At 46.6% G+C, this 23,004-nt stretch overlaps 1 protein-coding gene across 1 annotated transcript in view; it reads left to right on the forward strand.

Annotated features, from left to right (window-relative positions):
* Window positions 1-23,004, forward strand: part of LOC143231358 (uncharacterized) — a 71,946-nt gene that overhangs the window by 15,422 nt on the left and 33,520 nt on the right. Inside the window, exons 6-7 of the mRNA XM_076465900.1 lie at window positions 19,375-19,561; window positions 19,969-20,061. Coding sequence (XP_076322015.1) covers window positions 19,375-19,561; window positions 19,969-20,061 — 280 coding nt within the window. The remainder of the gene's footprint in view (window positions 1-19,374; window positions 19,562-19,968; window positions 20,062-23,004) is intronic.

Raw genomic sequence — 23,004 nt, forward strand, 5'->3', positions numbered from 1 at the left:
CATTGCTGCAGTCGTAAAGAAAGGATTATAATTAATTACTCTTTAAATAACGATTAGAATTTTAGAAGTATATCCACGTTATTATAGTAAAATATGAGTAAAATCAATGTGTGTTGATTCAACACATTAAGTTATGCATGAAATAACGTATCAGATTATTAAATAACATCAGCCATCGAAGACAGATGGAGTTTATGTACGCCCTAACTCTGTGTATATTTGTTAGCAAAATTTCTCGAAAATGGCTAAATGTATTTGGAAAAATATTGGTAAACATTTGGGTTAGGACCCAACTTTGAAGTTTATTATTTTTTGGAGGATCAAGGTGACAGCAAGGACATGGATATTCAAACAATCCCTATCTATTTACATGGTGGGCATATGTAGAACATTATTCTTCATTGTCCTGCCAACAATAGATCGTGTCCCTTGACAACGACGAACATACAAACATATTTTCGTATTCTTTGGGAGCCGAATATGATCAACGCTAAGTATCAGAGGTATGCACTTTATTGAGTGAGCCAATAGTTAAGACAGATGTTTGACTTTCTCAAGGCTTTCATAGTACACGCGTACTAAACTGTTTAGTGCAGCAAAGTTCATTGTTATATATTCTACTTATGTAAATCAAAGGTAACCGATAAAAACAACAAAATAAGATTTCTTACACTAAATCGAGAATGTTCGTTTTTCGTTGGTTTTTTTTAATTGGATGAAATGATGTGAAAAATTCGAACTCAAGATTTGACTAATGTGAACAAGCAACATTTAGTGCAGTAATAAATTTCCCACTCGCTCTCATTTGCTCTGAGACTCTGTTCGAGGTGTCCCGAGGCCAATGCGTGTAGTTGGCGAAAACAGGTGGTCGAAATGCCGAAGATATACTCTAGGGACGTCGAATGGAAGGACCCGCCGCCAACTGTTCGGGCACTTTTCGCTACAACTGCGTGTAGACGTCCGACACGCCGCAGCAAACTGCTGTTGGTCCACGCACGCGCGAAACAGGCAGAAGAAATGGGTTTCCCCGTCGGTAGACGGCGGACGCGAGTTTTTAAATTTCCCGCTGGCTCTCATTTGCTCTGACACTCTGTTCGAGGTGTCCCGAGGCCACCTTGTTGTTGGCGGGAACAGTTGGACGAAATGCCGAAGATATACTCTCGGGACGTCGAATCGAAGGACCCGCCGCCATCCGTTCCGGCACTTTTTGCTACAACTGCGTGTAGACGACCGACACGCCGCAGCAAGCTGCAGTTGGTCCACTCACGCGCGAAACAGGCTGAAGAAATGGGTTCCCCCGTCGGTAGGCGGCGGGCGCGGTTGTTTAAATTACCCACTCGCTCTCATTTGCTCTGAGACTCTGTTCGAGGTGTCCCAATTCCAATGGGTGTTGTTGGCGTGAACAGGTGGTACAAATGCCGAAGATATATTCTAGGAACGTCGAATCGAAGGATCCGCCGCCAACTGTTCGAGGACTTTTTGCTACAAGTTCGTGTAGACGTCCGATACGCCGCAGCAAGCTGCTGTTGGTCCACGCACGCGCGAAACAGGCCGAAGAAATGGGTTTCCCCGTCGGTAGGCGGCGGGCGCGGGTGTTTAAATTTCCCGCTCGCTCTCATTTGCTCTGAGACTCTGTTCGAGGTGTCCCGAGGCCAATGCGTGTAGTTGGCGGGAACAGGTGGTCGAAATGCCGAAGATATCCTCTAGGGACGTCGAATCGAAGGACCCGCCGCCAACCGTTCGGGCACTTTTCGCTACAACTGCGTGTAGACGTCCGACACGCCGCAGCAAGCTGCTGTTGGTCCACTCACGCGCGAAACAGGCCGAAGAAATGGGTTCCCCCGTCTTGAGGCGGCGGGCGCGGGTGTTTAAATTTCCCGCTCGCTCTCATTTGCTCTGAGACTCTTTTCGAGGTGTCCCGAGGCCAATGCGTGTAGTTGGCGATAACAAGTGGTCGAAATGCCGAAGATATCCTCTAGGGACGTCGAATCGAAGGACCCGCCGCCAACCGTTCGGGCACTTTTCGCTACAACAGCGTGTAGACGTCCGACACGCCGCAGCAAGCTGCTGTTGGTCCTCACACGCGCGAAACAGGGCGAATAAATGGGTTCACTTGTCATGAGGCGGCGGGCGCGGGTGTTTAAATTTCCCGCTCGCTCTCATTTTCTCTGAGCCTGTGTTCGAGGTGTCCCAAGGCCAATGCGTGTAGTTGGCGGGAACAGGTGGTCGAAATGCCAAAGATATCCTCTAGGGACGTCGAATCGAAGGACCCGCCGCCAACCGTTCGGGCACTTATCGCTAGAACTGCGTCTAGACGGCCGACACGCCGCAGCAAGATGCTGTTGGTCCACGCACGCGCGAAACAGGCCGAAGAAATGGGTTAACCCGTCGGCAGGCGGCGTGCGAGGGTGTTTAAATTTCCCGCTTGCTCTCATTTGCTCTGTGCCTCTGTTCGAGGTGTCCCGAGGCCAATGCGTGTAGTTGGATGTAACAGGTGGTCGAAATGCCGAAGATATCCTCTAGGGACGTCGAATCGAAGGACCCGCCGCCAACTGTTCGGGCACTTTTCGCTATAACTGCGTGTAGACGTCCGACACGCTACAGCAAGCTGCTGTTGGTCCACGCACGCGCGAAACAGGCCGAAGAAATGGGTTCCCCCATCGGTAGGCGGCGGTCGCTGGTGTTTAAATATCCCACTCGCTCTCATTTGCTCTGAGAATCTGTTCGAGGTGTCCCGAGGCCAATGCGTGTTGTTGGCGGTAACAGGTGTTCGAAATGCCGAAGATATCCTCTAGGGACGTCGAATCGAAGGACCCGCCGCCAACCGTTCGGGTACTTTTCGCTACAACAGCGTGTAGACGTCCGACACGCCGCAGCAAAGTGCTGTTGGTTCACGCACGCGCGAAACCTGCCGAAGAAATGGGTTCACCCGTCATGAGGCGGTGGGCGCGGGTGTTTAAATTTCCCTCTCGCTCTCATTTGCTCTGTGCCTGTGTTCGAGGTGTCCCGAGGCAAATGCATGTTGTTGGCGGGAACAGGTGGTCGAAATGCCGAAGATATCCTCTAGGGACGTCGAATCGAAGGACCCGCCGCCAACCGTTCGGGCACTTTTCGCTACAACTGCGTGTAGACGTCCGACACGCCGCAGCAAGCTGCTGTTGGTCCACGCACGCGCGAAACAGGCCGAAGAAATGGGTTCCCCGTAGGTAGGTGGCGGGCGCGGGTGTTTAAATTTCCCGCTCGCTCTCATTTGCTCTGTGCCTCTGTTCGAGGTGTCCCGAGGCCAATGCGTGTAGTTGGCTGTAACAGGTGGTCGAAATGCCGAAGATATCCTCTAGGGACGTCGAATCGAAGGACCCGCCGCCAACCGTTCGGGCACTTTTCGCTACAACTGCGTGTAGATGTCCGACACGCCGCAGCAAGCTGCTGTTGGTCCACGCACGCGCGAAACACGCCGAAGAAATGGGTTCCCCTGTCGGTAGGCGGCGGGCGCGGGTGTTTAAATTTCCCGCTCGCTCTCATTTGCTCTGAGACTCTGTTCGAGGTGTCCCGAGGCCAATGCGTGTTGTTGGCGGGAACAGGTATTCGAAATGCCGAAAATATCCTTTAAAAACGTCGAATCGAAGGACCCGCCTCCAACGGTTTTGGCACTTTTCGCTACAACTGCGTGTAGACGTCCGACACGCCGCAGCAAGCTGCTGTTGGTCCACGCACGCGCGAAACAGGCCGAAGAAATGGGTTCCCCGTCGGTAGGCGGCGGGCGCGGGTGTTTAAATTTCCCGCTCGCTCTCATTTGCTCTGAGCCTCTGTTCGAGGTGTCCCGAGGCCAATGCGTGTAGTTGGCGGTAACAGGTGGTCGAAATGCCGAAGATATCCTCTAGGGACGTCGAATCGAAGGACCCGCCGCCAACCGTTCGGGCACTTTTCGCTACAACTGCGTGTAGACGTCCGACACGCCGCAGCAAGCTGCTGTTGGTCCACGCACGCGCGAAACAGGCCGAAGAAATGGGTTCCCCCGTCGGTAGGCGGCGGGCGCGGGTGTTTAAATTTCCCGCTCGCTCTCATTTGCTCTGAGACTCTGTTCGAGGTATCCCGAGGCCAATGCGTGTAGTTGGCGGTAACAGGTGGTCGAAATGCCGAAGATATCCTCTAGGGACGTCGAATCGAAGGACCCGCCGCCAACCGTTCGGGCACTTTTCGCTACAACAGCGTGTAGACGTCCGACACGCCGCAGCAAGCTGCTGTTGGTCCACGCACGCGCGAAACAGGCCGAAGAAATGGGTTCCCCCGTCGGTAGGCGGCGGGCGCGGGTGTTTAAATTTCCCGCTCGCTCTCATTTGCTCTGAGACTCTGTTCGAGGTGTCCCGAGGCCAATGCGTGTAGTTGGCGGTAACAGGTGGTCGAAATGCCGAAGATATCCTCTAGGGACGTCGAATCGAAGGACCCGCCGCCAACCGTTCGGGCACTTTTCGCTACAACAGCGTGTAGACGTCCGACACGCCGCAGCAAGCTGCAGTTGGTCCACTCACGCGCGAAACAGGCCGAAGAAATGGGTTCCCCCGTCGGTAGGCGGCGGGCGCGGGTGTTTAAATTTCCCGCTCGCTCTCATTTGCTCTGAGACTCTGTTCGAGGTGTCCCGAGGCCAATGCGTGTAATTGGCGGTAACAGGTGGTCGAAATGCCGAAGATATCCTCTAGGGACGTCGAATCGAAGGACCCGCCGCCAACCGTTCGGGCACTTTTGCTACAACTGCGTGTAGACGTCCGACACGCCGCAGCAAGCTGCTGTTGGTCCACGCACGCGCGAAACAGGCCGAAGAAATGGGTTCCCCCGTCGGTAGGCGGCGGGCGCGGGTGTTTAAATTTCCCGCTCGCTCTCATTTGCTCTGAGACTCTGTTCGAGGTGTCCCGAGGCCAATGCGTGTAGTTGGCGGGAACAGGTGGTCGAAATGCCGAAGATATCCTCTAGGGACGTCGAATCGAAGGACCCGCCGCCAACCGTTCGGGCACTTTTCGCTACAACTGCGTGTAGACGTCCGACACGCCGCAGCAAGCTGCTGTTGGTCCACACACGCGCGAAACAGGCCGAAGAAATGGGTTCCCCCGTCGGTAGGCGGCGGGCGCGGGTGTTTAAATTTCCCGCTCGCTCTCATTTGCTCTGAGACTCTGTTCGAGGTGTCCCGAGGCCAATGCGTGTAGTTGGCGGTAACAGGTGGTCGAAATGCCGAAGATATCCTCTAGGGACGTCGAATCGAAGGACCCGCCGCCAACCGTTCGGGCACTTTTCGCTACAACTGCGTGTAGACGTCCGACACGCCGCAGCAAGCTGCTGTTGGTCCACGCACGCGCGAAACAGGCCGAAGAAATGGGTTCCCCGTCGGTAGGCGGCGGGCGCGGGTGTTTAAATTTCCCGCTCGCTCTCATTTGCTCTGAGACTCTGTTCGAGGTGTCCCGAGGCCAATGCGTGTAGTTGGCGGGAACAGGTGGTCGAAATGCCGAAGATATCCTCTAGGGACGTCGAATCGAAGGACCCGCCGCCAACCGTTCGGGCACTTTTCGCTACAACTGCGTGTAGACGTCCGACACGCCGCAGCAAGCTGCTGTTGGTCCACACACGCGCGAAACAGGCCGAAGAAATGGGTTCCCCCGTCGGTAGGCGGCGGGCGCGGGTGTTTAAATTTCCCGCTCGCTCTCATTTGCTCTGAGACTCTGTTCGAGGTGTCCCGAGGCCAATGCGTGTAGTTGGCGGGAACAGGTGGTCGAAATGCCGAAGATATCCTCTAGGGACGTCGAATCGAAGGACCCGCCGCCAACCGTTCGGGCACTTTTCGCTACAACAGCGTGTAGACGTCCGACACGCCGCAGCAAGCTGCTGTTGGTCCACGCACGCGCGAAACAGGCCGAAGAAATGGGTTCCCCGTCGGTAGGCGGCGGGCGCGGGTGTTTAAATTTCCCGCTCGCTCTCATTTGCTCTGAGACTCTGTTCGAGGTGTCCCGAGGCCAATGCGTGTAGTTGGCGGGAACAGGTGGTCGAAATGCCGAAGATATCCTCTAGGGACGTCGAATCGAAGGACCCGCCGCCAACCGTTCGGGCACTTTTCGCTACAACTGCGTGTAGACGTCCGACACGCCGCAGCAAGCTGCTGTTGGTCCACGCACGCGCGAAACAGGCCGAAGAAATGGGTTCCCCGTCGGTAGGCGGCGGGCGCGGGTGTTTAAATTTCCCGCTCGCTCTCATTTGCTCTGAGACTCTGTTCGAGGTGTCCCGAGGCCAATGCGTGTAGTTGGCGATAACAAGTGGTCGAAATGCCGAAGATATCCTCTAGGGACGTCGAATCGAAGGACCCGCCGCCAACCGTTCGGGCACTTTTCGCTACAACTGCGTGTAGACGTCCGACACGCCGCAGCAAGCTGCTGTTGGTCCACGCACGCGCGAAACAGGCCGAAGAAATGGGTTCCCCGTCGGTAGGCGGCGGGCGCGGGTGTTTAAATTTCCCGCTCGCTCTCATTTGCTCTGAGACTCTGTTCGAGGTGTCCCGAGGCCAATGCGTGTAGTTGGCGGGAACAGGTGGTCGAAATGCCGAAGATATCCTCTAGGGACGTCGAATCGAAGGACCCGCCGCCAACCGTTCGGGCACTTTTCGCTACAACAGCGTGTAGACGTCCGACACGCCGCAGCAAGCTGCTGTTGGTCCACGCACGCGCGAAACAGGCCGAAGAAATGGGTTCCCCGTCGGTAGGCGGCGGGCGCGGGTGTTTAAATTTCCCGCTCGCTCTCATTTGCTCTGAGACTCTGTTCGAGGTGTCCCGAGGCCAATGCGTGTAGTTGGCGGGAACAGGTGGTCGAAATGCCGAAGATATCCTCTAGGGACGTCGAATCGAAGGACCCGCCGCCAACCGTTCGGGCACTTTTCGCTACAACTGCGTGTAGACGTCCGACACGCCGCAGCAAGCTGCTGTTGGTCCACGCACGCGCGAAACAGGCCGAAGAAATGGGTTCCCCGTCGGTAGGCGGCGGGCGCGGGTGTTTAAATTTCCCGCTCGCTCTCATTTGCTCTGAGACTCTGTTCGAGGTGTCCCGAGGCCAATGCGTGTAGTTGGCGGGAACAGGTGGTCGAAATGCCGAAGATATCCTCTAGGGACGTCGAATCGAAGGACCCGCCGCCAACCGTTCGGGCACTTTTCGCTACAACAGCGTGTAGACGTCCGACACGCCGCAGCAAGCTGCTGTTGGTCCACGCACGCGCGAAACAGGCCGAAGAAATGGGTTCCCCGTCGGTAGGCGGCGGGCGCGGGTGTTTAAATTTCCCGCTCGCTCTCATTTGCTCTGAGACTCTGTTCGAGGTGTCCCGAGGCCAATGCGTGTAGTTGGCGGGAACAGGTGGTCGAAATGCCGAAGATATCCTCTAGGGACGTCGAATCGAAGGACCCGCCGCCAACCGTTCGGGCACTTTTCGCTACAACTGCGTGTAGACGTCCGACACGCCGCAGCAAGCTGCTGTTGGTCCACGCACGCGCGAAACAGGCCGAAGAAATGGGTTCCCCGTCGGTAGGCGGCGGGCGCGGGTGTTTAAATTTCCCGCTCGCTCTCATTTGCTCTGAGACTCTGTTCGAGGTGTCCCGAGGCCAATGCGTGTAGTTGGCGGTAACAGGTGGTCGAAATGCCGAAGATATCCTCTAGGGACGTCGAATCGAAGGACCCGCCGCCAACCGTTCGGGCACTTTTCGCTACAACAGCGTGTAGACGTCCGACACGCCGCAGCAAGCTGCTGTTGGTCCACGCACGCGCGAAACAGGCCGAAGAAATGGGTTCCCCGTCGGTAGGCGGCGGGCGCGGGTGTTTAAATTTCCCGCTCGCTCTCATTTGCTCTGAGACTCTGTTCGAGGTGTCCCGAGGCCAATGCGTGTAGTTGGCGGGAACAGGTGGTCGAAATGCCGAAGATATCCTCTAGGGACGTCGAATCGAAGGACCCGCCGCCAACCGTTCGGGCACTTTTCGCTACAACTGCGTGTAGACGTCCGACACGCCGCAGCAAGCTGCTGTTGGTCCACGCACGCGCGAAACAGGCCGAAGAAATGGGTTCCCCGTCGGTAGGCGGCGGGCGCGGGTGTTTAAATTTCCCGCTCGCTCTCATTTGCTCTGAGACTCTGTTCGAGGTGTCCCGAGGCCAATGCGTGTAGTTGGCGGGAACAGGTGGTCGAAATGCCGAAGATATCCTCTAGGGACGTCGAATCGAAGGACCCGCCGCCAACCGTTCGGGCACTTTTCGCTACAACTGCGTGTAGACGTCCGACACGCCGCAGCAAGCTGCTGTTGGTCCACGCACGCGCGAAACAGGCCGAAGAAATGGGTTCCCCGTCGGTAGGCGGCGGGCGCGGGTGTTTAAATTTCCCGCTCGCTCTCATTTGCTCTGAGACTCTGTTCGAGGTGTCCCGAGGCCAATGCGTGTAGTTGGCGGGAACAGGTGGTCGAAATGCCGAAGATATCCTCTAGGGACGTCGAATCGAAGGACCCGCCGCCAACCGTTCGGGCACTTTTCGCTACAACTGCGTGTAGACGTCCGACACGCCGCAGCAAGCTGCTGTTGGTCCACACACGCGCGAAACAGGCCGAAGAAATGGGTTCCCCCGTCGGTAGGCGGCGGGCGCGGGTGTTTAAATTTCCCGCTCGCTCTCATTTGCTCTGAGACTCTGTTCGAGGTGTCCCGAGGCCAATGCGTGTAGTTGGCGGTAACAGGTGGTCGAAATGCCGAAGATATCCTCTAGGGACGTCGAATCGAAGGACCCGCCGCCAACCGTTCGGGCACTTTTCGCTACAACAGCGTGTAGACGTCCGACACGCCGCAGCAAGCTGCTGTTGGTCCACGCACGCGCGAAACAGGCCGAAGAAATGGGTTCCCCGTCGGTAGGCGGCGGGCGCGGGTGTTTAAATTTCCGCTCGCTCTCATTTGCTCTGAGACTCTGTTCGAGGTGTCCCGAGGCCAATGCGTGTAGTTGGCGGTAACAGGTGGTCGAAATGCCGAAGATATCCTCTAGGGACGTCGAATCGAAGGACCCGCCGCCAACCGTTCGGGCACTTTTCGCTACAACTGCGTGTAGACGTCCGACACGCCGCAGCAAGCTGCTGTTGGTCCACGCACGCGCGAAACAGGCCGAAGAAATGGGTTCCCCGTCGGTAGGCGGCGGGCGCGGGTGTTTAAATTTCCCGCTCGCTCTCATTTGCTCTGAGACTCTGTTCGAGGTGTCCCGAGGCCAATGCGTGTAGTTGGCGGGAACAGGTGGTCGAAATGCCGAAGATATCCTCTAGGGACGTCGAATCGAAGGACCCGCCGCCAACCGTTCGGGCACTTTTCGCTACAACTGCGTGTAGACGTCCGACACGCCGCAGCAAGCTGCTGTTGGTCCACGCACGCGCGAAACAGGCCGAAGAAATGGGTTCCCCGTCGGTAGGCGGCGGGCGCGGGTGTTTAAATTTCCCGCTCGCTCTCATTTGCTCTGAGACTCTGTTCGAGGTGTCCCGAGGCCAATGCGTGTAGTTGGCGGGAACAGGTGGTCGAAATGCCGAAGATATCCTCTAGGGACGTCGAATCGAAGGACCCGCCGCCAACCGTTCGGGCACTTTTCGCTACAACTGCGTGTAGACGTCCGACACGCCGCAGCAAGCTGCTGTTGGTCCACGCACGCGCGAAACAGGCCGAAGAAATGGGTTCCCCGTCGGTAGGCGGCGGGCGCGGGTGTTTAAATTTCCCGCTCGCTCTCATTTGCTCTGAGACTCTGTTCGAGGTGTCCCGAGGCCAATGCGTGTAGTTGGCGGGAACAGGTGGTCGAAATGCCGAAGATATCCTCTAGGGACGTCGAATCGAAGGACCCGCCGCCAACCGTTCGGGCACTTTTCGCTACAACTGCGTGTAGACGTCCGACACGCCGCAGCAAGCTGCTGTTGGTCCACGCACGCGCGAAACAGGCCGAAGAAATGGGTTCCCCGTCGGTAGGCGGCGGGCGCGGGTGTTTAAATTTCCCGCTCGCTCTCATTTGCTCTGAGACTCTGTTCGAGGTGTCCCGAGGACAATGCGTGTAGTTGGCGGGAACAGGTGGTCGAAATGCCGAAGATATCCTCTAGGGACGTCGAATCGAAGGACCCGCCGCCAACCGTTCGGGCACTTTTCGCTACAACAGCGTGTAGACGTCCGACACGCCGCAGCAAGCTGCTGTTGGTCCACACACGCGCGAAACAGGCCGAAGAAATGGGTTCCCCCGTCGGTAGGCGGCGGGCGCGGGTGTTTAAATTTCCCGCTCGCTCTCATTTGCTCTGAGACTCTGTTCGAGGTGTCCCGAGGCCAATGCGTGTAGTTGGCGGGAACAGGTGGTCGAAATGCCGAAGATATCCTCTAGGGACGTCGAATCGAAGGACCCGCCGCCAACCGTTCGGGCACTTTTCGCTACAACAGCGTGTAGACGTCCGACACGCCGCAGCAAGCTGCTGTTGGTCCACTCACGCGCGAAACAGGCCGAAGAAATGGGTTCCCCCGTCGGTAGGCGGCGGGCGCGGGTGTTTAAATTTCCCGCTCGCTCTCATTTGCTCTGAGACTCTGTTCGAGGTGTCCCGAGGCCAATGCGTGTAGTTGGGGATAACAAGTGGTCGAAATGCCGAAGATATCCTCTAGGGACGTCGAATCGAAGGACCCGCCGCCAACCGTTCGGGCACTTTTCGCTACAACAGCGTGTAGACGTCCGACACGCCGCAGCAAGCTGCTGTTGGTCCACGCACGCGCGAAACAGGCCGAAGAAATGGGTTCCCCGTCGGTAGGCGGCGGGCGCGGTGTTTAAATTTCCCGCTCGCTCTCATTTGCTCTGAGACTCTGTTCGAGGTGTCCCGAGGCCAATGCGTGTAGTTGGGGATAACAAGTGGTCGAAATGCCGAAGATATCCTCTAGGGACGTCGAATCGAAGGACCCGCCACCAACCGTTCGAGCACTTTTCGCTACAACAGCGTGTAGACGTCCGACACGCCGCAGCAAGCTGCTGTTGGTCCACGCACGCGCGAAACAGGACGAAAAAATGGGTTCACCCGTCGGTAGGCGGCGGGCGCGGGTGTTTAAATTTCCCGCTCGCTCTCATTTGCTCTGTGCCTCTGTTCGAGGTGTCCCGAGGCCAATGCTTGTAGTTGGCGGGAACAGGAGGTCGAAATGCCGAAAATATCATCTAGGGACGTCGAATCTAAGGACCCGCCGCCAACCGTTCGGGCACTTTTCGCTAGAACTGCGTGTAGACGTCCGACACGCCGCAGCAAGCTGCTGTTGGACCACGCACGCTCGAAACAGGCCAAAGAAATGGGTTCCCCATCGATAGGCGGCGGGCTCGGGTGTTTAAATTCCCCGCTCGCTCTCATTTGCTCTGAGACTCTTTTCGAGGCCAATGCGTGTAGTTGGCGATAACAAGTGGTCGAAATGCCGAAGATATCCTCTAGGGACGTCGAATCGAAGGACCCGCCGCCAACCGTTCGGGCACTTTTCGCTACAACAGCGTGTAGACGTCCGACACGCGGCAGCAAGCTGCTGTTGGTACAACCACGGGCGAAATACCCCGATGAAATGGGTTCCCCTGTCGGTAGGCGGCAGGCGCGGGTGTTAAAATTTCCCGCTCGCTCTCATTTGCTCTGAGACTCTGTTTGAGGTGTCCCGAGGCCAATGCGTGTTGTTGGCGGGAACAGGTAGTCGAAATGCCGAAAATATCCTCTAGTGACGTCGAATCGAAGGACTCGCCGCCAACCGTTCGGGCACTTTTCGCTAGAACTGCGTGTAGACGTCCGACACGCCGCAGGAAGCTGCTGTTGGTCCTCACACGCGCAAAATAGGCTGAAGAAATGGGTTCACCCGTCATGAGGCGGCGTGCGCGGGTGTTTAAATTTCCCGCTCGCTCTCATTTGCTCTGAGACTCTGTTCGAGGTGTCCCGAATCCAATGCGTGTAGTTGGCGTGAACAGGTGGTCCAAATGCCGAAGATATCCTCTAGTGACGTCGAATCGAAGGATCAGCCACCAACCGTTCGGTCACTTTTCGCTACAACTGCGTGTAGATGTCCTACACGCCGCGGCAAGCTGCTGTTGGTCCCCGCACGCGCGAAACAGGCCGAAGAAATGGGTTCCCCCGTCGATAGGCGGCGGGCGCGGGTATTTAAATATCCCACTCGCTCTCATTTGCTCTGAGACCCTGTTCGAGGTGTCCCGAGGCCAATGCGTGTAGTTGGCGGGAATAGGTTGTCGAAATGCCGAAGATATCCTCTAGGGACGTCGAATCGAAAGACCCGCCGCCAACCGTTCGGGCACTTTTTGCTACAACAGCGTGTAGACATCCGACACGTCGCAGCAAGCTGCTGTTGGTCCACGCACGCGCGAAACAGGCCGAAGAAATGGGTTCACACGTCATGAGGCGGCGGGCGCGGGTGTTTAAATTTACCGCTCGCTCTCATTTGCTCTGAGACTCTGTTCGAGGTGTCCCGAGGCCAATGCGTGTAGTTGGTGGGAACAGGTGGTCGAAATGCCGAAGATATCCTCTAGGGACGTCGAATCGAAGGACCCGCCGCCAACCGTTCGGGCACTTTTCGCTACAACAGCGTGTAGACGTCCGACACGCCGCAACAAGCTGCAGATGGTCCACTCACGCGCGAAACAGGCCGAAGAAATGGGTTCCCCGTCGGTAGGCGGTGGATGCGGGTGTTTAAATTTCCCGCTCGCTCTCATTTGCTCTGTGCCTTTATACAACGGGAAACTAAGTTTGAATTTTCAAACAAGGTCTGAGTAACTGTCATATTCTTGCTATTGAAATGCCAAGAAAGATGTTTTGAGAATTTCTGCAGAACACTTTCAACTTTGTTAATATTTCACAAGTTTCCTTCGGTGCTGTCCTCTATATGTAAAATCGTGTTTACGTGTATCACAAGCCCCCTACCACCGTTCTCTTGGTTTGTTTTGTATTTCGTGCAAAGGTACACGAGGGTTACCTTCGCTAGTCGTTTCTAACTTAGCAGTGTGAGACCAGAGGAAAGGCAGTTAGTAATCACCAACTCTTGGACTACTATTTTACCAACAGAAAATGGGGATGACCGTCACGTTATAACACCACCTTGGCTTAAAGGGCGAGCATGTTTGATGTGGCGGGAATTCGAACAAGCGATCCTCGGATTACGTGTCGAGTGCCTTAAACACTTCGCCGTGCCAGGCCTCTGTTCCACGGGAAATAATTCATTGCAACGTGTCTCTCATACAAATTATGATACGAAAATCATCCACTAAAAATGCTACACATTTTTGTTACGCACATGATTCATATTCAGTTATACAACACCATTGTTTCATTTTTGGTAGGGCTCTTTTTTAAGCGTTTGAAGTTTTTCTTTAGTGCGCCCCCTATTTGTAACTTAAATAGTTTAACTTCCGAAGTGGGGTTTTTATTAATCATTTTTAATTATGTATCTGACATTTTATTTTAAACTCACTATCCAATCTTTATTGTTTTGTAGTTGGGTTGTTTTTTTTCCCTCGCACGTTTCTTTTCATCTATCAATCAATTTGTTCGATTTATTGCTTACCATGAATTTCGAGGTTAATGTTACCACTCTGAGTGTCACACGTTTTACAAAACATTTTTTCATTGGTAGCAGGTAGGGTAATGCAACGGATGTATTCGTGATTATTATCCAAGATATAGGTTACTGTATGGGTCAATCACCTTTTCCTGAACTTCTCCGACTTCCCCAAGAACATATTATTCTGCTCAGGGTTAAAAAGGCCCGGTGTGGGCAGGTGCGTTAAGGCGTTCGACTCCCTGTTGCACCAAACATGCTCGCCCCTTTTAGCCGTGAGGGCGTTATAATGTGACAGTCAATACCACTATTCATTGGTAAAAGAGTAGCCCAAGAGTTGGCGGTGGGTGATGATGGCTAGAGGAGATAACCCTGGTGTAGCTTTCCGCGAAATTTAGAAACAAAATGTTGTTGGTAAACATTATTATACGCGTTAATTTGTTACATTGTCACGAGACGTTAGATTTAGAATGTTTTCGTTAATGATTTACTATTCAGTTTGAGGTACGTGAAGACGCGTTGTGGCGACAATAGCATATATACGGTTAGTCAACTTCATCGTGGTTTTACCTTCAACAATTTCTCATATCTCCTTTAACGACTTCCACGTGTAACTTCCTTCTCCGTTTTCAACCTACTTTAATATTTCAACAGTAAGGAAACAATTACAATATTTTATATATTCTCCGATACGCGTTACTGCAGACTCTAGAAATAGTACATTTCGAGCAAATTTATAATTCAACTAAATTTCTAATAACAAATAAATGTGTACATTAATTCTAATGAATTCGCAAAAGCGAAACATTGATTTAAAAAAAGTGCTACTTTTTATTTATCTGAAATGTAAAAGTCGGCTTTCACAAACTTTTTCCAAACATAATGTGTTTGTGCCCAGCATGGCGAAGCGTGTTAAGGCGTTCGACTTGTAATTCGAGGGTCGCAGGTTCGAATCCCGGTCGCACAAAACATGCCCGTCCTTTCAGCCATTGGGGCGTTATGATGTGACGGTCAATCCGACTCTTCCTTGATTAAAGAGTAGCCCAAGAGTTGGCGGTGGGTGGTGATGACTAGCTGCCTTCCCTCTGGTCTTACACTACTAAATTAGGGACGGCTAGCGCAGATAGATCTCAAGTAGCTTTGCGCAAAATTCGAAACAAACTAAAGCAAACGTAGTGCGTTTTCCCACCACAACAATTAACTATCCGATATTGTTGAAACGTCACGTTGCTAAGCGTAAAGCCGTAGAAACAAGAACAGGTATCTAATCTAAATACTAAAATGAATGAAAACGCTGGAAAATAACGTTCGGAGAAATGTTTTCTCTCTTTAAAAGATTTCCTTGTAATTTTCTTGAGAAGAACAGTATTTTATTGTTAATTGTAACATTGGTTGTTGCTGCGGTATGTAATTACCTTCTGGATATTAGCCGTTTTATTTTTATCTATTCACGGTGGACAGATAACTTTCTTCCACTTGACAAGATGTATCTACTCTTTCTTTGCTGCATGGCGACAGTGCTTGTCTTAATGTATCTCAAATTAAGTGGATCAGGGTATTCCAAACACAATGTCTTCAGATTTCTTCAGTCGGCAGTGTTGTCATTCATAACGGCAACACTCACTTCCAACATTGTATTTATATCTTACATGCTTAAAATATCTTATGAAACAAATAATGCCAGCTGGAGATTTAAAGCAGCGGTCATCGCTGTTATGAATAAAGAATACCCTGATTTTGGGTGAGTTATGAGATTTAATAAAATCTGTTTTTATACTTTAAAAAAAATAAAAAAAATTGACGTAATTATCTGATGTCAGAAGTATTTTACTGTTAAAAATATGTGGATTAAAGCAACAAAGATGATACTGCGTGTCTTTAATAGATTGAATCTTTCATTAGTTAACTGCATCTTTAAACATAATGTGTAATTTGTAATTAACGAAGTTGATCTTTTGTGTTAATTTTCACAGTTGTTGTGTACTTACATATGCGTAATCGCAGTTGTTGGTTCTACGGATTTCTACAATAAGGTGTATCTGTATTGTCAATACGTTTTGAAACTAATGATTTATTCACCATGTTACGAAAATTACAGATCTGGTTACTTAACAACTTTCAATCTGCTTTCTGTTGTCAGATATCCTGATTATAAAAGATGTAGTGACGGTTGCCCGGAAGGAAAGACATATTTACTTGGTCTAAGCAACCTTTTATTTTACTATGAAATATTTACAGTTGCGATAGCTCTTTGTTCATGTCATATACTCCTTCGTGAATTATTGGTGAGATTTAAACTTAAATCGTCTAATGTAGTTTTTTTTTTTTAGAATCCCTTCGTCAGTTAAACAACACTATATAAAACAAAAAAAAACACTTTTTTTACCTAATTACATTAATTATGTGTGAAATTATATATCGATTATTGTAGACAATCTTTTTTTAGAGTGATAGAGTAAACTTACGTTTTACCAACGGCCCTACATGGCCAAGTGTGTTAAGGCGTGGGACGGGTATTCTGAGGATCGCGGGTTTGCATCCCCGTAGCGCCAAACATGCTCGACCTTTCAGCCGTGGGTGCGTTATAATGTGACGGTCAATCCCACTATTCCTTGGTATAAGAGTAGCCCAAGAGTTGACGGTGGGTGGTGATGACAATCAGCCTTACCTCTAGTCTTACAGTTCTAAATTAGGGTCGGCCATCACTGATAACCCTCGAGTCGCTCTGTGCGAAATTGAAAAAAACAACAACAAACAAACAAACCTTTCACCAACTCCAAAAACAATCCAAGAGATGTTATTTATAATAAAAATAATGTGGGATTGATTCTTGGTCTAAGTAAGAGATTTAACTTCTTTCATAACTTAAATAGTGTAAAGTCGAATGTTCTACACAACAATCATTACATTATGAATAATATTTGTTGGCAAACGCGTATTTGTGTGGTGTAGTAATTCTTGTTTTATATTTTCTCAAAGAACAATAGAGTGACAGAAGAAGAAGTTATGCAGGAACTAAAAGTATGACTTCTGTGGGCAATCCCATCGAAAGATATACTTTTATAAAAAAAAATTGGACAAGGGTAAGTTTAAATGTAATATGTACACAAGGAGCTTTTTCTGCATTTAAAATTATAGAAAAGTGTGGTGGCTTGAATATGGTAGGTACTTTTATTAGTATTTGAGTTTTTGGTTTTCAATTCTTTATGTCAGTTGTTCGGAAAATTGAGTCCAAAGAATAAATACTTAACATTTTGTGAAAAGTTGCAAAAGAACGATTTCGGGATTTAAAGTTAAATTTGTAGTTAATAGGAAAATAATAGAGATAAAATGTTATGTTTTGATAATAGCACTAATTATTTAACAATACCACTCAACGCATGTTGGTATTTTGTTTAATTTTTGTTGTACATTCACTAGATTTTCTAAAAACTTTCCAACTGATTGAGGATGTGATATTAAGCTGATAATTTTGTAAATTTCACATGAATTTTTTTTTACTCTCTCTTTCCACCATACAATGGGAAACTAAGTTTGAATTTTCAAACATGGTCGAAGTAACTGTTATATACTTGGTACTGAAATGTGAAGCTAGATGTTTTGAGATTCGCTGCTACAAGTTCCTTTAATCAGGCTCCTATGTGAGCACTTCACAGTTAGTAGATCTCTCAGTCATCTTATCTTCCAGTGGATTTGTCTTCAGTGGGTTACTTTTACGTCTGTTGCTTTACTACATCCTTCGACCACAAATTACTTCTGTTTCGGTCTTTGGTTATTCATCCTTTTGCTCTGACAATCACCACTTTAAGTCAGGGATTGGTCAATAAATATCTGTATGTTGATTGTCCCATTCAACTTTTCATTGGACGATTTCATTCGGTCCATACCATTCAATGTCAAGTTCTTCTGATTGCTCCTTACTGGCCTATTCATCTGTGTTTATATTAATTATGTAACTACCTCTGTTTCCTTTCCTTTGTTGGAATGTTTTCTGCCATTCATCTCTGGATCAGTAAAGGGTCATCTTAGCGGTTCAATGCTCCTTGCGTTGTTCAGGCTCTTACTAGACTATTGATTAAACATTTTCTGTTTCTTCGGTTAACAATTATCAGATGCCTTGTTCAACACGTTCCATTTTATCAATATTTCTGCATTGATAACTTTCTTCCAGATTCATTGTCTTCTGTGACATGTTGATCTTCTGGACTGAAAATGTTAATGGGGTCCTTCATTGCCTTACTGCTTTACACTTTTCATGTGAACTTTGTTAGACCATTTCCTATAGATTTATTTCCTTTTCATCTCAGCCTGTGGTCATTGGTGGGCTGACATTTTAGCCAGGACTATTTCACATACTTTTTATCATCTTACATATCTTCTCATTTATCTGAATCATTATTTCCGCCCAGAAACTACGGTGGCTAGGGGTGTAACTCTGATTAACCTTCCTTCCATTTCTCACCTTCTATGTCCTGTATGTGCTAATTCTCAATGTTTAATTGCTTACATGACGTTCGTATGTAGTGTTCATTCCCCTCTCGTTTGCCTTTGGAAACAGTTCTCTGTTTGTAATATTTCTCCCTCACTAACTGAAATAGAGCTTTTGATTCAATTGGTGTATTTCTCTTTGCATAGTTCAGAAAGTGTTAAACATTCGAAACTAAATAACTGTGTATTTTGATTTAAAAGGAGTATTTGGCAAATTATGAAGAACAAAATAACAGTATAGAAATACATCATTGCCCTGCGAATTTTAAAGTACGTTTGTTCAGTCACAAATAGGCTTAGCATAGTGAGGTAGTTAAGGCGCTCGACTCGTCATTTGAAGGTCGCGGGTTCGAAGTTCCGTCGCACCAAACATGCTCGCCCTTTCAACTGTAGGGATGTAATGATGTGTCAATCAATTGAAGTATTCAATCGTAAAAGAGTAACCCAAGACTTGGCGATGACCTATAATGACTAGCTGCCTTCCCTCTAGTTTTATACAATTAAATTATGGCAGATAACCCTCGTGTAGCTTTGCGCGAAATTCAAAAGGAAACATACAAACAGAAATTTAGAAGATTTATAAAGCAAAATAATCAGTAGTGTCGTTAATATTATATTTTTTAAAATAATAAGTTGTTTTCAATGGATTAATTCATTCATTTTTGTTTCTGAATTTCGCACAAAGATACTCGAACGCTATCTGTGCTAGCCATCCCTAATTTAGCAGTGTAAGACAAGAGGGTGGGCAGCTAGTCATCACCACCCACTGCCAACTCTTTTACCAACGAATAGTGGGATTGACCATCACATTATAACGCCCCCACGGTTGGAAGGGCGAGCATATTTGGCGCGACCGGGATGCGAACCTGCGACCCTCAGATTACGAGTCGCACTCTTTACGCGCTTGGCCATGCCGGACCATTCGTGCATGTAGGCGTAGTTGAAATGTTTCAAAACTCGTCACACTACGAGTACATCTCGATTGTAACAGCAGAACACATTTTCAAAAGTTATCAATGTTACTTGATAGAGTGGTGCTTACTTGTGTCAGTATAAATTACTATTTATGTTTTATCCATACTTTATAGTATTCTTCATGTAGTAAGAAACATTTAACTATGCATGATATTCTAATTTCTGTATAATGAAATAAGCATTCATTTTTACAATTTTACAAAGATTAGAAACATATGTTAATCCATTGTGTTTGTTTTCTCAAAGCACAATAATTTTATCACTAGAATTTAGTTATGTTTTTACATACCAGTATATTACATATTCTATTGATACTTCTTTTATTATTTCAGTGCTTCAGCAGCTGTATATAAAGCGAAAGATAGAGAAACAGGGTGGACAGTTGCTGTAAAGAAGATAACTTTATCGCAGCAATTATACAAAGAAGATGTAATTACAGAACTATTAGTCCTCCGTGAAATAAAACATCCTAACGTAATCAGCTACCTAGACAGCTACCTCATAGGAGATGAACTCTGGGCAAGTATTCTTAGTGTTACATATTAGTGAATTCTCTTGTATTTTCAAGTTTACATTCCATAGAGTGCACGTTTAGGTACTAATCGTTATTAAACATAGTAAGTCAATTTCGAGCAACAGTATTGGTTTGTGAATAGTTACCCACATTATTCTTACAGGTTTGCTTTTTAGAAATCTTGTTTTAAATAATACATGATTGGAAGACAATATTCTAGATGAAAAATCTAACTCTTCTAGAGTTACTTTAATTTTTACCTCGTGAAAAATTATTTTGGTATTGGTATTTGTTTTACATATATGATTACTGACAGAATCTTAAGTTAGGAACAAATATTATGTCTCATTGTTTATGAGAGATTTTACTAAAGAATAAAATGTAAGTGAAATTTTAAATTGTGTTTATTTAGGTAATCATGGAATATTTGGGAATCGGCTCTTTGGATAATGTCCTGACCAAAACCCGTTTATCTGAACATGATATATCAGCAATTTGTAAAGAAGTATGTTATATTGACTGTTATGAATAGAGATTTTTGTAATTTTGTTTGCTAACAGATGTCTAATGATTACAGTTTATTTAAAGGTCTGTTCAAAATTATTGCAGTTAGTTTCCCATGTCTGTTTTGCAAGCATTACTATATTAATAACATTGCTTATATATAATAATAATAAAAGCATGTGTCTATGCGTGTATGTTAAAGTCATAGCTTGAAGAAGAATGAACCCAAAAACCAAATATTTTGCACATGTACCAAGATGCTCCTGAGTGTACGCACCTGAGTGTTACTTTTCCACGTACCTGTGCATCTATTTTAGGAGGCAAAGTAACAAAAACCACAAATAACACGAGCGGTTTGTTGCATCACAAAAGAAATCACAGAGAGACAAACACATGTGAGCAGGTGTATATATGGATCTTTTTAAAGAAGGAAACTATCAAGATATCTGCATCGAAAAGAAGTTATTCCCTATATAACAAATTTTAATATATAGAGAAGTCAAGGCAAGAATTATTTTTTTATGCTAAAATGGTTTCTAAATTTTCACCATAATAGTACAGTACAGTAGAGATGGATGGATTGAGCCATTCTTGAGGACCATGCCATTTTATTATGAGTTTGTTTCCATTCCATGCAACCAGAAATGACAGTCATGTATGACCAATGCGTTTCTAACGAGGAGTGACCATGTGCCATGATACATGGTTAGTTAACGTCTGTCACTTGGAATATAACAATGTGATAACCTGAGTACAGCTGAATACTTTCATTTATAAAACGACACTGAATGTATAGTAAAGCCGATGGGATTTACTAACAGTCCTTTTTTAACAATGGCTTCCATGTCATGTCACTAAGTTACAGAAGTATGTTTTAATATCGCTGTCATTCTGTGTACTGAAAATACATGAAATGAAACATCTACATAACAAAACTGGAAACTATTTGTTGATATTTTTCAATTTAGAATCTTCACTGATTAAAGAAGGTTTTTATTGTCGGTGATATAACAGAAAACACCTTAACTCGGAAATGATGCGAGTTTAAAATTGCCCAGGGGCAATTACTGAAGGTGGTTGGTCTCAACCTAAAAAGGCCACGCTTTTCTCGTAGCCAGTTTAATGTTAGGTGTTCCAGTGGCAGTAATAACTTTTTCATCTTGGCAGCAGATGGTAAAACAACTGATATATCAACCCAATCTAAGCTTGGTATTTCTGCTATTTATAAATTATATATATTTGAACTATTGAAAACAACAAACACACTGAATTAAAATTATAGTGATATTTAAAAGTATTTATCTTTGAAATAAATTTACATCTCATGTAGGTTCTTCAGGGAATAGAATATCTTCACGTTAACAGTGTAATACACAGGGACATCAAAAGTCAAAATATATTAGTTGGTATGGACTGGAGCATAAAACTAGGTAAACTTTAAGACATATAATATCAGGTTTGGTTATTAGAAAAAAAAGTTGACTGCAGGTGTTTTCTTTTTTACAGATTCCTAATAATTTGTCCAATGTTACTGAAAATCAGGGGTGTCTAAAACCCTTCAGGATTATCTTTTATACACATCTAATTTGTAGCCAAAATGTAGAAATTAGTTGAATATGTAAAAGGAAATACACCTGCAGCTATCTTGTTTTACAATAATTTTGAGCTTGTACAATATTTTAGTAATTTACAGCATTTAAATTGCAATATTTAATAAGTTTTATACCATTTGTATAGATATTTTCATAGAAACTTTTGTCTCTCACCATCCAGCCAAACTGATAAGCTATCTTATTGAACAAAATCTTTTTTGGCTCTGACATGTAGGAGACAAAAGATAGATTTGAAATGATGTTTTCGACACGCCACTGGTATTGAATCACAATGGACAAACTGAGAATAATGTAAAATAAAAACACACCATCTTCACTTAGCTTGTTTTTATTAGAATTTTGAAATCAGTTGGTTTTCAATATTGTGCCAGCATTCAGTGCTTGTGCAATGATTTTTTGTTATTAAAGTCATTACTTTCATTCCTACGTGAACAGAAACACATATATTATGAAGATGTTGATACGTTACATGGAAATCATGTTTACTCAGAAATAAAAAATATTCACGTATAAGAATTAGTGTTTCCAGTTCTCATGTTCAGTACAATATTAATGTACAATACATTCAGTACAATATCAACTACATAGCATAGCTATGTATTACTCTTTTAATAAATGTGTATATAATTTGACAAGTAAGCCTGGTTTTACGTATGTTTACCTCCAATGACACAGTCATGTGCCAAGTAATTTTCTAGCCTCCTTTACTGAAATAAATTGCCATATATTACTTGGAGGTGTTTAAATAAATAGAATTTAAAGAAGAAAATAATTTTACTTTTATATTGTTTTTATGACTATTTACCTAAGATATTTGGAAATTATAAAATAATTTATTGGACGTTACATTTTTTTTTAATACAAGCGTCTTCGAAACACATTTGAGTAAGAATTTTTGTTCTGAAAATAAGTGCGAAACACGAATAAAAAGAACAGATTTGTAGCAATATTTTGTTCGTTGACAAGATTTATTTGGATGATTAATTGTTTCTATTTTTCTATCAAAATTTGCAATAGAAACAACACAAATCAAAATTACAGTTAACTGTTTGAATATTTCTGTTGTCAATTTATCTTTAACAAATGATAGTAGAATTTTATTTCATTATAAATTATGTGTCTGATTATTGAAAAGATAGTTTTGTTACATCGGTAATTTGACAGGAGGAGAATAGGCACGAAGAATGTTATCTTTATGTTGTCGTGCTCTCATAAAAGGATATCATACAACTGGCTGAAAAAAGTAGTTTTAACAATTTAAAAATTTTACTATCTAAGTTGATCCTAACATGCTGACTACAAAACTGTAAGAATTATTAATATACTTTAAA

Source organism: Tachypleus tridentatus, chromosome 11 (genome assembly GCF_004210375.1).
Source record: "Tachypleus tridentatus isolate NWPU-2018 chromosome 11, ASM421037v1, whole genome shotgun sequence".
In the NCBI taxonomy this organism is placed as follows: domain Eukaryota; kingdom Metazoa; phylum Arthropoda; class Merostomata; order Xiphosura; family Limulidae; genus Tachypleus; species Tachypleus tridentatus.